The sequence below is a fragment of the Stenella coeruleoalba genome (assembly GCF_951394435.1).
Source record: "Stenella coeruleoalba genome assembly, chromosome: 11".
Classification (NCBI taxonomy): domain Eukaryota; kingdom Metazoa; phylum Chordata; class Mammalia; order Artiodactyla; family Delphinidae; genus Stenella; species Stenella coeruleoalba.
In genome coordinates this window covers 59825621-59840837 of record NC_137157.1, presented here as the reverse complement: position 1 = coordinate 59840837, position 15217 = coordinate 59825621, and the positions used below count along the sequence as shown (strand labels likewise).

Sequence of the window (15217 nt, the reverse complement as noted above, 5' to 3'; positions counted from 1 at the left end):
CAAACACTCCCCCCCAAAAACCCTTGGATATAATTGCTGGTTCGGGTTGCAGCACTTAATTCTGTTTATTCTCACCAATGTGCATACTTAACAGAGAGATATTGATATTAAAAGGCAGGGGGGAATTAATTTTACTTTTATAGTCATCTATTAAGAGCAGAGGATGATCTGGGTCTCCTTTAAAGGGACCGGAAAAAGGGAGGAGGGAGAGAGAGAGAAAGGGAGGGGGAAGGGAGAAATATGACTGAAAGCGAACAAAGATCTTTGCCTGAAGAAACAATGTAACACTAGACAGAACTATAAAGTATGGGAATGTAAGAACACAGGACTCTCTCTCAGCTTCCCCCATTTGGAATCCTGTCCCTTGCACTTCCTGCTGAAATCTCAACCCTGACTACACAGCAATGTTCAAGGAAGAATTCATGCAATTATCTGGATAATTGTAGGGGGAGAGAGAAAGAATTTCCCTTTGATTGTCTGATCCTCTCTGGTGTCTGTGCAAAGGAGGAGGAGAAGTGGGATGTAGGGGGGAAAAGGAAGTGGTAGCGTCTCCCAATATGACCCTATCCCCTACAAGATGGCTACTTCTAAATCCAGGAGGTCCTAGCAGGCTTACAGATTCTGGAACATACTCAAGAATGGACACAGATTCACTTTCATTTTCCAGGATATTTGCTTGGCTTTACATTGTCTGCATAGATCTGCCTCATCCAGTATTTTAATTATCACAAGTAAGTGAATAATAGATAATTATAGGGGTGTCCATAATATCATTTATTTTATAGCCACACAAGATATGATTAGAGTTAATGTCCGAGGCTGTGTTGGAGCATGGGAGGCAACAAGAGGCAAAGCAGAGAGGCCTGGATAATCTATCTCTTTCCTATTTTCATGTGTGTGGGAATCTCCAGAAATCCCTAATTCTCTAAATTCCCTCCCCAAAGGTCTTAAGTGAAATCTCTAGGATTTTAGGGGCTGGAAGCTGAGAGAAGGGCAAACAACAATTTGGTCCTTAAGTCTCCCCCTTAGTCTCAAGAGCAGTGGTCTCTGCTCTCCCCATACTGCCACAACAAGGGCTTCGTCCTCCATTCAAGACGACTAGGGTCACAGAGACTTGGCGGGTGAGGCCAGTGAGAGGAAAACAGAGTCTTACCAAAACCAAATTCACTGCCATCCTCAAGTGGGCACTGGGCCCAGAGTGAAGCCCCTATAATCCTAAATCGGCCTTCTTTCCTGGACCCTCTTCCCCAGGGATACCTGGATGGGGGCAGAGGCCAGGCTAGGGCTGTGGAGGTCAGCTGGGGTGGGGATGGGAGAGTACTTAAAATATTTATTCTTGTTTCCGGGATTCAAAAGATCAGGAGAGAGAGAGAGAGAGAGAGATTGCAATAGAGAGCTGGGCAAGAGAGAATCAAGGGAAACCATGAAACCAGTGGGCAAGAATAAAAGGAATGAGTGAAAGGAAAGGGGCAGGAAGAAGAAAAGCAGGGGAAAAAGAGAAGGAAGGGAATAAGAAAGAAAAGGTAAGAAAAAGTGAAGAAAAGGACAAAAGAGAAAAAGATGAAGTGAAAAAAAAGGAAAGGAGAGATTTGACAGAGAAAAAGAAGCAGGGAGGCAGAGGCCAGGGTCGCCTGGGCTCTGCCTGGCCGCCTGCAGCGGTCTGGGTGGGCGGGGGGCGCCCTGACAAAGTGAAGGTCAAGTTAGCATCGTACCTTATAAGGAAGGCGTCAGTCCTCCATTTCAGCCTTTCTTTCTGCCAGGACGTGGCCGTGGCATTTCTGGTCTTGTAAACACTGGACTCTTTGGGGCCTTAAAAAAAAAAAAAAAGACACCCCCCCCTCCTTCCTTTATTGGGGGTGAGCTCGGCCGGCTGGGGGAAGCAGTGGACAGAGAAGTCAACTAATGAAGACTCCGGGAAACTTTTCTCTCCTTTTCTCTCTCTCTGGCTCCGCTCCCGCCAGCTGGGGCCCCCTCCCTCCCGCCCTCCCTCCATCCATCCCTCCCTCTCCCTCCCTCCTCTCCCCACCCCAATGCCTCTTTTTCTCTCCGTATCTCTCCGTCTTCCGTATCTCTCGCCACCGCCTGTAACTCTGGGCTCCATCTCTCCACTCCCCCCCTCCCATACGCAGACTTCTAAATCCATTCCATTCCACCGCGAAGCGGAGCAAGACGTAAGAATTGGAGAGAAAATTAGCCGTCACAAAGAAAAAAAATGTTCATTTACAGCTTAGATGTCTGACTATTAAGATTTTCTTCGAAAACAAGGCGGTACACTCGGTAAGGAGGAGGGGGAGTGAGGTAGCAGGAGTGGGGAGGGCTGATGAGGCAGGAGCCGTGGATTTATTTATTTCTCATATCCAGAGGCGGAAAGAAAGGGGGAAGAAGCGGCAAAGCGAGAGAGAAGCTGTTGAACCCGGCAACTAGCAAAGTAGGGGGCTGCAGCTGAGGGACGGGGAGCGAAGCGCGCCGCGCTAGGACCCTGTAACGCGGCTGCGATCCCCCAGCGTTGAGCCGGCTCAGCCTAGACAAGTATATTAGATATCTGTTGGTCTGAGACGTGGGGGAAAGGCAGGGATGGAGGGAGGCAGGGAGAGAGGCGGAGTAAGGCGACGCCGCAGCCTGCACGCTGGAGGGAAAGCGAGTTCCGGAGTGGAGGCGGCGGCGGGCTGGGCTGCGGGAAGCCGGCAGCGGGCAGCGGGCAGCGGGCAGCGGGCAGCGGGCAGCCGGCGGACTCAGGCGAAGGAAGGCGGCCGAAGAAAGGAGCCTGAAGTAGAATCATTGGCCCTCTCCCTCCAGGGTACCAGGGTAGCAGCACTGGGGCGGGGGGAGAGAGAGAGAGAGAGAGAGAGAGAGAGAGAGAGAGAAATGGGAATTCTAATGGCAAGGGAAGGGAGGGGTGCACTGATGGGGGGCTTCTGGTTAAATCTGATGCCCCACAAACCCCTGCTGGTTGTCACCTACACCCTTCTCAACTGGAAAACCGGACGGAGTCTGGGATCAGCCCCGTCCCACTTGACCTACCTGGTTGAGGGTGCCTAAGAACTATCTGGGACCTGAAGTGGGGTCTGGGGCCCAGGTGGGAGCTGCCAGGAGCGGTGGGGGCAGGCAGGGAGCTCCCAGGCCTGTATGCCTGGAGCCCTGCCACCCTGTGTTCTGATCATGAGAAACAAAGGGGGAGGATTTGATTATCTCTGCTGGTGTTAAAGGAGCCTGGCTTTCAAAAACAGCCTCTGACCCTGAGATCTAAGGTGATAAGTGTCTCTCCCACTGACGTTTAATCTGGGCAAACGTCCTACTGCCTGGGCTCAAGGGGCGGAGGGGGTGGCCAGGGTGAGGACAGTTGCTGCCGGGAAGCGCCAGAGAGGGAGTGGCAGGCCCTCTCTGTCATTATCTGGAGTTGTCTGGACAGTATCTTTAAAGGTCAGAGTGGACTGGGGAAGCCCTTTCTGATGTCCCCCTCAGCCCAGAGAAGGGGAGCCCCAAGAAGGGAGGGAGTTTACTACGAGCTGCGACATTTCCCCCTAGTGTGGGAAAGGCAAAGATAGCCAGACCTCACCCTGCAAAAATGTATTTTGTGTCTGTGACAGAAAATTGGTAGTCACTTGGGAGAGGCAGGGACTTGCAGTGAGTGAAGCAAGGCAAGACATTGTGGTGAAGGCAGAGGCTGAGGTGTGATTTAGGCTGAGGTGGTGCAGAAATCTGAGGGAGAGACTGGAAAGGTATCACCCAAACCCATTTTCTCAGAGAAGCCAAACACACACACACAATGGGCCCAATACTGAAAAACACCAGATGATCTGCTTCCAAGGGACATAACAGGCCAAGCGGATACACGTTAATAAAACCCGCAAAAGCCCAGACAGGAACACTTAAAATGCCCGAGAAACAAAGTATACCGTGACAAATTCTGACCCAACACACAAGTACATGCACCAGAACGTTCCCAGGCACAGACAGACCTTCCCCATTTCGAGCCCTCACCCTTGGACACTCAGGTATACCTGCCCAGCTCCAAGGGCACACACACACTTGCGTCCCCTCCTAAACCTACCCACAGAAACCCCTGGGGGCAAGGGGGCAAGCACTCAGCCGCACGCACACCCCACAGAGCAAGGCCCGTGTCTCCTGAGCCTCAGTAATGCACGATCCATACCCGGAGATAAAAGTCTAGACAATAGACGGTTGTTTATGACAACGAGGCTCTCCAAGTTTGGGGCCAGGCGATAAATCTCTGGCGAATCTTCTTGTAACTCAACTTCTGGCTGTAGCGACCGGAGGACCACGGAGACCTCAGAGAGGAGAGCAGCAAAATGGGAGAGACTTTTGAATCGTGAGCAGAAGGCAACTTCCCCGCTGGGGCAAGGGAGTGCAGGCGGCCACATTCTGCCCCACGTGGCAGGTCCACACTGTGGAAGCTTTCGTATCAGGCTTCAGAACACAGGCAAGCCAGGTTTCCTGGCTCCCGAAACCGGGGAGAAATGGCAGCGCCTGGAGGCTGGGACTGACCCACAAACAGTTCTTGCTGCAGGCAAAGGGTCTTTTTTGTGGGTGACTGGAATCTTCTTGCCATGTGTCACCTGAATTTTTTCACCCCATGCCTGCCTGCGCCTTCTCTCTCTCTCTCTCCTTTTCGTTTTCGGGTTGATGGGCTGTTCCCTTTTGCATTTTCAACCCAGGCATCTGATCACAAGTAACGAGCCACTGAAGTTGATCTCATAAAAATGCCGCCAGCTCACTTTGATCTGCGAGGACTGGGTCCGAGCCTAAGTAGGCGCTGAAGCCGGGGAATGGCGGCTCCGGCCAACCCGGCCTGCACTGGACCAAGAGTTCGGAGATCTGGGTGGCTCAGCACTGCAGTTCTGCCCAGAAAAGGCATTTTGTGTGTGTGTGTGCTGTTGCAGCTGAGTTTGGAGACCAAGGTCCAATGGTAGTGGCTCCATTTCCAGACTGCTTTTAAGACATTTCCTTGATTTTAGAGCATTTGGTGAGGGGCCAGTGAAACTGGCTCGTAAAATGGGACTTTTATTGGGAGAAATGGGGTCGCGTTGCTAGCCTCCCAGGACAATCCCTCCTCCGAAGAGGAAAGGGGGTGGGGCTGTGGGGGCAGAGGGACTGCCCTTCTCCCTCCTCCTTTCCTGTCCAGGGGCCGGAGGAACCTTGGAGCAGCGTCCTCTTAGGTGACCTGACTTGGGGCCTTGGGCTTGGGGCAATGGCCAGGGCTGAGGAGAGATGGGAGTCTGAGAACTGGCGGTCCCTTTCCCTTCTAGTTCCCTGGCTGGGGGTGGGAGGTGTCACGGGGTGCAGGCCTGAAAATCCCCAAGCACATTAAAGGGATTATTAAACTCAGTGGCATTGCAAGGGAGAGAGATTTTGTGCAAAAGGATGCAATCCTCGCTGGCCCAGCCTCGGATCCACTGAGGGTGTCCATGCGCTGATTGCCTATCTCTTTATTGACCCCACACAAACTGAACTTACAGACTGGAGAGCTCTAAGGGCCCCCTTTCTCCAAACTGGGGTTTCCTCCCTGTTCTTGGTCTGTGGGGTGGGCCCCTTTCCCTACCGCAGTCTGCTCTCTCCAGAGCAGCAGCAGGAGGTGGACAAGCTCTGAGGGGGCCCAGTACTGTGTGTGGGGTGCTGGGCTAGGACCTGGAGATACTGCCCCCTTCTGAAGCCACCTCTGGTGTCTGTGTGTGAAAGGGAAGAGTCTGTCGTGGCCCTGGCCAGAGTACCGAGGCGGCTGCCCAGACCGCAGCTGCCTGCTAGCTGCCTGAATGAGGCCACCCAGAGTCAGTGGGGCGGGCAGGATGGCCCTGCTAAGGAGGATTTCAGGTGAAAGCTGGGACTCCAGTGGGTGGAGAGGCCACAGGCACCCATGAGATGAGGGGGGAAGGCAGCCTCCTCTCCACGGCGTGGGGCTTGCCAGGGCTTCTGGGAATCAACTTGGGGACCGATTTTGGGTCTCACGTCGGGGGAGGCACGGATGCTCAGGGATGCCGGCTGGGGCAGGCAGCTCAGCCTATGCTTCAGGGTGGCCTGGACCTAGGACTGGGCAGGGAGGCCACTCGCCCACACCGTGGGCACTTTTGCCAATCAATGTCTCCCCGACTTCAGCAGCCAAGGCCTTCTCTCCTTGACCCCAGCAGCAACCTCCAGTTGTTGGGATTTTTTTAAGTTGTTAAAAAATTAAAAGTCAGACCAAAACTAGAAAAACATTTTTTTGAACTTTGTGCCTTAATTTTAGGGGGAAAAATATTAATGTTCACAAGCCTCTATTGGGAGACCCTAGAATTTCCTGAACATCCGCTCCTTTGACATTCTTTCTTGCCTTTCTTTTTTGTTTCAAGGAAACAGAGCCGCCAGCAGCTCCTTGTAGCAGCCTGGCTCACTTTTATGGTGGCCCTGGAATAAACTTTGGTGGTCAAATTCAAGTGCTCAGGCCCACAGCTGTCTCCTCACAGGAAGCAAACCCCCTCCCCACTGTCGGCCCTGGCGGTGCAGAATTTGCCTTGGGGGCTTGGGCCCCACAAGGCCCAGGAGGCCAGGATTGAGGGGGAACCAGGGCCCTGGGGGGAAGTGGGGAAAGCCAGAGTGGAGACTCTGAATGCTCGCCCACACCTCTGCAAGGGGTACCTCTCAGCTCCCTCTTACCAGTTCCCATCACTGTTTGGGGAGCATTTTGCCTCCAATAAACTCGAGTTTAATGAGGAGAGCACAAACCCCATAAAAGCCATAGTCCATAGTTCCCCATCATTATAATTAAAAATGCCGGCCCCAGTACACCCTATAAAAAGAGGTAGGGGAAAGAGGAAAAGCAACAGATTTTTTTTTTCTTGCAGCCTTCTCGTTAGCAAAGTCCTAATCTAGTTCCTTTTTGCCCTTAGTTAAGATCTGGCCCTTAGTTAAGATCCGGCCAGGACTAAAGGAGGGCTCGGGAAGCAGTGCCCAGCAATGAATGGGTAGAGGGATGCCAGGGACCTATCCGTGGGTATGCCAGAGCCTCCCTGAGAATGGGACCCATGGCCAAGGCTGTTCCAACCCAGGTGTTGCTCTAAAGCAAATTTGAGGAGACAGGAGGGTTGGGAAAGAATGATTTGGGGAGGGGTTGTATTTGGGCTCAAGGTACCATTTTTTGTGTCTTCCCCATCTACTATCGGGGCCTCAGTACCTTGTCAAGTTCAACAAGGAAAATCAAATACAAATAATATTTTTACAGTGGAAACCAATTTTAAACAAGGGTTAGGAGTTAAAAGAGGGTTTGGGCCATTTCTGGCTTTTCCTAAGGGTGCGGTGGACTGCGTCCCCGGGGGCTTCAGTTCCTCCTGCTGATCTGAACAGAACAGATGATGCCCTAGCGGCTCCTCCTTGGACGCCAGGTTGCTTTCTGCTTGTGGGCAGTTGCTCTGGTACCCAGTCTAGAACCTTTCAATAAACTGATTTTCAGCTGCTCAAACGCGTCCTGTGGGAAGAAAGGCAAGGGAGTTCAGAACCGCTGAGTCCACCTCTGGGGTCACAGCCACCCAGGAGCCTGGCAGGGAAGGGCAGGACTGAGAAACAGGAAAGTGGCACCCACCAGGGCCTGGCTGCAGCCCCCCGGGGAGCAGGGAGAGGGGCTGGGGTTTTCCACTAGAGAGTGACCCCTGGCCCTGCCCAGCCCACCCAGGGCCCTCAGTTCCCTTCCACTGCCCTGCTGGTCTATTCCAGAGACCTGTACCTGGCCCCACCATCCACCTCAAATCGTCCCCAAATCGTCCAACGATAGGAGCCCCAAACCCAGTCCCTCCACCATATCCTTCCTAGAGCCGACACTGGGCTTCTTTTCAGTGAAGAAGCTGAGACTGAACCACCAACCCAAAGGGCCCCTGACAGAGAAGACACAGGACTCTCATTCCAACCTCTTTCTTGTGGGTTTGAGACTTAAAAAATCCACAGTGGATGTAGCTTTCTGTGCATTGATTGACAATAAAGTCAGGCATGAAATATTCACCCAGGGTCACTCTCTCATACTAAATATTTAACACAACATTAGAGAAGGTTTTTCCCAGACTTCGCCAGGCACCGGCTGGGCGGCTGGCTCACTGCTTACCACTGTTTATGACTAATCTAAGTCCCTAGCCGCCAGCAGCACAGCAAGCCAGACAAAGTTGGGACACTGGCTTGCTGCTGGGCTGCCTCACCTTTGGGAAACTTCAGATACACTTCCAGGGAGTCTCTCCAAAGGGGAAAGGGAGCCTTGATAGCCAGCCCTGGCCAGGAAAAGAATCGACTTCTTCAAACTCTTGTAAACACGCGCTGTGACCCTCTTCAGGTTGGTGGGGTAAGAGTCCCTGAGAGTTGGGGGAAAAGATTCACATCTCTGGCAGAATCAGGCAGTGGGGAAAGAGGTCTTCATCCCTAGCCCTGTCTTGGGCTGATCACGGGGAGGAGGCAAGACCCCCCCCCCCATACGTGAGAACCCTCCTCCTTCTCCCAATCCTGGAGGGGGGGAAGAGCAGCAGCTAGAAAAAAATACAATTACCCCCTCCTAGCCCCCGCCCCCGCCCATCCCACCGCCCACCCCACCCCAACCCTCTCTCTCTCCTCCTTTGCTCGCTCTGTGGAATGGAGAGGAGGGGAGTGTCAAGAGAAAAACGAATACAAATCTGCAATTGATTTTCATAATGTTTCTGCGGTGTTTGCAAACCAATCGCCTGAACGTCCCCATCTTACCTAAGAGAGAACCCCTCCTACGACTGCGAAGTGCTCCGAACTGATATATGACAATATCTACTTTGGATCACGTGCTCGGGGAGAGAGACTAAGACGGATAACGCGTCATCTCGCCTTCCCAAATTTTCCCCCCTCGCTAGATCAGGTCCAAAACCTCCATCTGGAGCCGGCAGGAGAAGAGAACGATGTTTAACTCGGTCAACCTGGGCAACTTCTGCTCGCCGTCGCGCAAGGAGAGGGGCGCTGATTTCGGCGAGCGAGGGAGCTGCGCCTCCAACCTCTATCTGCCCAGTTGCACTTACTACGTGCCCGAGTTCTCCACGGTCTCCTCCTTCCTGCCCCAGGCCCCCTCTCGTCAGATCTCCTATCCCTACCCGGCCCAAGTGCCCCCGGTCCGGGAGGTCTCCTACGGCCTGGAGCCCTCCGGCAAGTGGCACCACCGGAACAGCTATTCCTCCTGCTATGCGGCGGCCGACGAGCTCATGCACCGGGAGTGCCTGCCTCCTTCCACCGTCACCGAGATCCTCATGAAAAACGAAGGCTCCTACGGCGGCCACCACCACCCCAGCGCCCCGCACGCCGCCCCCGCCGGCTTCTACTCCTCAGTCAACAAGAACAGCGTCCTGCCCCAAGCCTTCGACCGTTTCTTCGACAACGCCTACTGCGGTGGTGGCGACGCGCCCGCCGAGCCCCCCTGCCCGGGCAAGGGTGAGGCCAAGGGGGAGCCCGAGGCGCCCCCGGCCTCCGGACTGGCGTCCCGGGCTGAGGCGGGGCCCGAGGCGGCCGAGGCCGAGGAGGAAAACACGAATCCCAGCTCGTCCGGTTCAGCCCACTCGGCGGCCAAGGAGCCGGCCAAGGGAGCCGCCCCCAGTAGGTAGCAGCGGCCGTGAAACAGGCGGGCAGGAGGGAGGGAGCCAGAGAGGGAGGGCGAGAGTAGGGGGGAGGCGAGGGGAGCGGGGACGGCCTCGTGTTTTGGGTCAGTCCGATTTTATGTGGAGTTTTATAAGCATTCAAAGGATTTTATTATAACCTACAAAGCCCTCTCTCCCAACGACTCGACTTTTTACGATGGAGAAGGGGTGGGGACGGAGGGAAAAGGGCTCTTTGGAAAAGCTGGGTGAACCCCCTCCCCGTTATCTCCCTCGGTCTGTGAAATTTTTGAAAGCGCCACCATCGCGGGCTATATTAACTTTGATCGTGAACTTAGAGGAGCATTTAAGGAAGGATGGGGAGCCCGGCTGCCGGGGGGCGGGAGGGAGGGGAGGGGTGGAGGGGGAGAAAGGGGAGGGCAAGGGAAAGACAGGGAGAAACTCAGAGAGGGGGAGTGGTGGGGGAGAGAGGCAATGGAGCAGAACCTGAGGCCGGGGAGGCCAGCGAGGGCCGCTCTGCTTCTTTCAAAAACTATTTTCCAAATGTTCAAACTGTGTTCGCGTGTCCCTGAGCAGAACCCGGAGCAAGCCGGGGGTCAGCGGCGACAGGGGGTGGGGACGAGGCGGCTCAGGGCTCCACTCTGCTCCAGGCCTGGGGCTCAGCGTTTCTCTGCGGCCCGCGGCCTCTGCGCCGGCCTAGCCTGGCCGCGGGGAAGGCGCGGCCCGCCGGGCGTCCCGGGGCGCCAGGGCCCCCGGAAGCAGCTCTCGGGTGTCTTTGGTGCCTGCTCGCTCTCTTCCTCCCTGCCTCCCCACGACTCTCGCCCGGTCTCACTTCTTTGCGCCTGTTCTCCGCGGTTCCCCCAGATTTCTGGGGGGGCGGGGCGGCGGGTTTTCAGAGTCACTAGGAGGGCAGCTCAGGAAGGGGCAGAGGAGCCCGGCTGAGCAGAAGTCGTGTGGGGGGGGGGGCGCGTTGTCTGCGGGGACGCACTTGGCCCCGGCTGGCTTCCTTCTCCCCCAGACTCCGCCAGCCCCGGCCCTCGTCCGAGGGGAGGGGGCGCGGGTCCCACGGTGGCCCGGGATGGGGGACGAGCTCGCCCTGCCAGGGGATCGTGGCTCGGCCCAGCGCTGCGCCCGCGGGAGGGCTGCCGGGCGGTGGGGCTGGGGTCGCCGGGGTCTCACGTGTCTCTCTTCCCCTCTCCTCGCACTTGCCCCCTCCCCTCCCCTCCCCTCCAGACGCCCCCCGCACCCGCAAGAAGCGCTGCCCTTATTCGAAATTCCAGATCCGGGAACTGGAGCGAGAGTTTTTCTTCAACGTGTATATCAACAAAGAAAAGCGGCTGCAGCTGTCGCGGATGCTGAACCTGACGGACCGACAAGTGAAAATTTGGTTTCAGAACAGAAGGATGAAAGAAAAAAAACTAAGCAGAGACCGGCTGCAGTATTTCTCGGGAAATCCTCTGCTGTAACCGCGGACCGGGCCCTTTGGGGGGAGGGGGGAAAGGGGGAGATTATTTTATTTTATTTTTATTTTTTATTTTCTAACTCGCCTTCTTTCCGCGGGTGGAAAACTGGACTGTGGCCAGGGCTGGCCCCCACTGCCGTTGCCCGCACTTCTTTCCGGAACCTCCTTCACCTTGGTCTGACTCAGTGTGGGACAGGGACCGGGCCTGGAAAGGGGGGTGAAGGAGAGTGTCTGATCCACGGCGAGTGGACACCGTTGGCGCCGAGGCCAAGAATCTTTATTTAAAAGAAAACACACCTCGCGACAATGTCTTGCTGCTCGGATTGGGTGGGGGGAGGGGCGTGAGTAGTGGGCGCCAGAGCCTTACAGTCCTCGAACTGCAAGCCTTCCCTTGCCCATGTGAGAAGATCTGCTCGGACACTGTGTCTGCGAGGGGAGACTTCCCGGGCTCCCCGTCCCTACCCCACCACTCCCCACTGCTGGGGAGCAGCTAAATGTGATCCCGCCTTGCTGTGAAATTTCTGTTCCTTTGACCTGGTGTTAGGTGTGCAAAGTCGTGTCCTACCTCTGTCTGTGCCCAGGCCCTGCCCAAGCCTAGTTGTTCTCCCCCTTGAACGTGTAGAGCCCTCCTTTGAAATTTCTTAACTGGTGCGTTGAGGTTTCCTAACCTTTTTCCAAGCTGTGCCCCACTCCGCGAATTTATAGCTATAGTCTATGCATTTGTTACCTTCTTTTTAAAAAAAAAAAAAAGATTGGGGTGGAAGAGGCAGTAGGGAGACGGGATTGGACGCCTCCCCCATGCTGAGGCCTGAATTTTTGTAAATAAATTTCACAAGTATTTCTTTCTACCCGGAGGGGATATGGGGAGGACTCGCCTGGAATGAGATTTGAATCACCCATCTCCTTGTGCGTGAGTGCGTGTGTACGTGTGCAATCCCCACCCGGCTCCTGTCCCAGAGGGATTGCTGTGAATTTTTTTTTTTTGGTGGCAAATAAAGATATTTCATTCTGTTCAATATTATGATTTTATTTGACCCTTTTATTAGCCCCTCTCCTCTTAAAACCCTCAATGCTCCCAAGGCGGAGGAGGTGGAAGCAGGCGGGCAGAGCCCAGCAGAGGAGGACAGGCGTGTGAAGGTGAGGTAGGCCGGGGCTGGCGGGCCTGCACCCCTCTCTCCACGGGCAGGGGCAAGAGTGCGGCGGTAGCTTCCTCCCGCTCTCAAGTTGAGGACTTTCCACTGCGACTCTTAAAGCTCTCATTTCTCACGTGCAGCTCGAGCTGCGTCCAAACGCCCAGCAACGCTTTCCGTTTAAGCACACGTTTGTTGTGGAGTTAATTGTAACCATCATCGAATTTAAATTTATAGGAATTTTCTTGGCTCCACCGCCCTCCCACCAGATGTCTCCGTCTGTGGCAGTTAAATGTGCAGGGTTGAGGGTAGGGCTTTCGTTTTTTCTTTTCTTCTTTTTCCCTCTATGAGAAGACTGTATTGGAATTTTTATATACAGTTTTGAAGGAGGGAAGGGAGAGGGGGAGAAACCAGCCCCCTCCCTTTCCGCACCGCGCCAGCCCCTGAGGGTGGGAGGGTAGGGCTGGGCCCCTTCCCCTCAAGCACAAATGGCTGGGCTCCTCCAGACACAACAAGACCCTAGGCTGGGGCCACCCTGATGTTTGTACATTGGTCTCCCAGCGTGGAACGCCCCAGAGATCTGTTTTGTAAGAGGTTGGCTTGGGGTGGGGCGCTGGGGAAGGAGGTGACCCGTGAGGATGGTCACCACACCCATATATATATTTGCTGCACGTTTCTTCCGGATAAAGATAACTATAGTCCTTTCAGCGCATTCGTTGAGGGCACTCTGGCGATCTCTGTTCCAAATTCGTTATTTGGGGGCAGAGGTTTAGGACCAATTCTCTCATCGTTCCCTTTTCTTTGGAACGGTTCTTCTGTAATTCGAAGAAAATGTTTTCGTCAATATAATTCTGTTGAATGAAAGAAAAAAGCACCACGACTATGGACTACTGCATCTAGGTTCCGTCGCTTTTGATGACGGGGTATCTGAATCTCTCATTTGTAAATGTAGGTCTTGAGACAAAATTTGTAAACTGGGGTGTATATACAACCCCACAATTGCCTCATGTGCCCACACACAAATATCTGTCGGATGCCTATGGGTGCACACGAAAAGGAATATTATGTGCACTCTTTTGCTTATAGTATGCAGTAAAACTGACCACATGCACATCTAGGGCTTGTGTCCTCTGAGGTGTGTAACCACTGTCAGTGTGTAGTGAGTGGCAGAAGGAATGCAGCTGAGGATCGTCTCTGTGTGTGTGTGTGTGTGCATGCACGTTTGCATGCGCGTGCACTTGTGCTTGAGAGATATCTCTAGGTATGATGTTTATCCACGAGTCATAACAAGGGCTATTGGCCTGCCAGCCGTGCTTCCAATAAAATAGGATGGAGATAACTATATAGAACCTGCTTATAAAGCAAAATACTGATCTCTAAATGGCTCTTGATTTTGGAGAAGAATATTGAATATCCAAAGCTACCACTTTCCCTGCAATGTGCAGCCCAGAAAAGATCCCCAGCTCTAGAAGGGATTTCTGAAGGAAGGCGGGGTGTCATGGTGAAAGAAAAACAAAAGCTTTCTATGATCCCAGCCCAGGAAGCTGCCAGTCTTCGGTGACCTTCTAAAAATTAGAAAAAAGAGGTTTCTGTCCCCCCAACAAACCCACCTTCGGGCCCCCGGGATGTCCGACCCCCCTTGGCGGTCAGGGGCACTCCGGGCTCAACCTCTTTGGGTAATCCCCTCCAGCCGTGGCGCTGCCCGGGAACAAAAGAGCCTCGTCTAGACGCCGCCATAAAGTGCCCCCACCCCACCCCGCGCCTCTAAACCCAGTTTCATTTCGCCCTTAACGACCCAATCTGGCCTGTGTTAGAAAACGCTTCCGCCCTAACTAGTAAACAAATCCGCAGTGGACAGTCTTGGCTCCCCCAACACACCCCATACCCCCACTCCATTACCCCCTTGCCCGCAACCTCCTTCCCCGCCTCTTCTCCTCCAGCCTTTCTCAGCTCCCAGTCCCCCAATCCCACCCCCCACCAGTAAATAAACCCGAGGCCGAGTTCAAAGTTTCCCGGAGCTAAGGAGGAATGTTGGTTGTAAAAATCCAAGTTTATAGCGCACGTGGGAGTTTACAAGGGTATTAAGTGGTGTGGGCTGAGAGAGCACTCTGGGCTCCTCCCCCTCCCACTATGGGCTTTGGGGGTGCAGGGGGAACCTGGGGGACTTGAAAGGAGAAATGGGTTTGATGTTTCTTTGTCACGCAGACCCCCAGGTTGCTGGGGGATGGTGATGCGAGGGCGCCTTGGAAGACGGTTCACAGATCCCAGCGAAGTGCCTCTGAGAGAAAGTCCGCAGGTTCTAGGTGTCCCAGATGGGGAAGAAGGGGAGCTCCGCTTTAGGCAAGGAAGAAAGTTACAGACTAGGTGTCTGAAAGGTGAATGGAGTTGGGGATACCTGGAGCCGTTTCTCAATCGGAGGAGGAGAAACTACCTGGGGAATAATTTCTCGAGTGGATTGAAGGCAGAGAGGGTTTTTCTCACCAGGACAAAGAACTTTGAACTTCAAGGGAGTCAAGGGCGCCACCCCTTCCCTCTCCCCGCCCCTCTCCGGAATCTGTAGGGCAATTCGTTTCTGGGCCAATATTCCCTCAAGGGGCCAGCCCCTGGGGTTTCCTGTTGCCCCAGGGCTGGATAATGCTGTTTGTTGAACCCTCCCAGCTCAGAGCCCGCCAGAACTATGTGCACGCGACTGCACTCTTTATTATTCATATAAACCTTTGGAAAAGGCAACGCCCGGGAAGTTTTTATAACTTTGTTTGGCATAAAAGTTTTACAAGATTCCTCCTCTCTTTTTCAAAAACTTAAAGTTTTGGTCTTGCCATGGAACCAAGTCTCAGGGTCTCTGGGAGGTTGGGGAGAGAGAGGTTCTGAGGTCCTGGTGGGAGGGGGGATGTCTGGAGCTGTATCTCTGACTAAGGCAAAACAAGGCTTAAAGGTTGGGATTAATCCTTCCTGAGGTCCACCTCGGATCCAGCTTTGGGGGCTGCTAGGAAAGTCCCAGCCACTCTGCTGTTGAGACACACCCTTACAGAACCGCAAAGTTTGGACAA

At 54.1% G+C, this 15217-nt stretch overlaps 1 protein-coding gene across 1 annotated transcript; it reads left to right on the top strand.

Annotated features, from left to right (window-relative positions):
• Positions 1-8891: 8891 nt before the first annotated feature.
• On the top strand, positions 8892-11360 carry HOXC11 (homeobox C11; the record flags this gene model as incomplete). The annotated part of the gene is made up of 2 exons (XM_079938170.1): positions 8892-9576; positions 10809-11360. 2 exons carry the CDS (start codon positions 8892-8894, stop codon positions 11039-11041), a joined length of 918 nt encoding a protein of 305 aa, XP_079794296.1. The 3' UTR covers positions 11042-11360.
• Positions 11361-15217: the final 3857 nt, after the last annotated feature.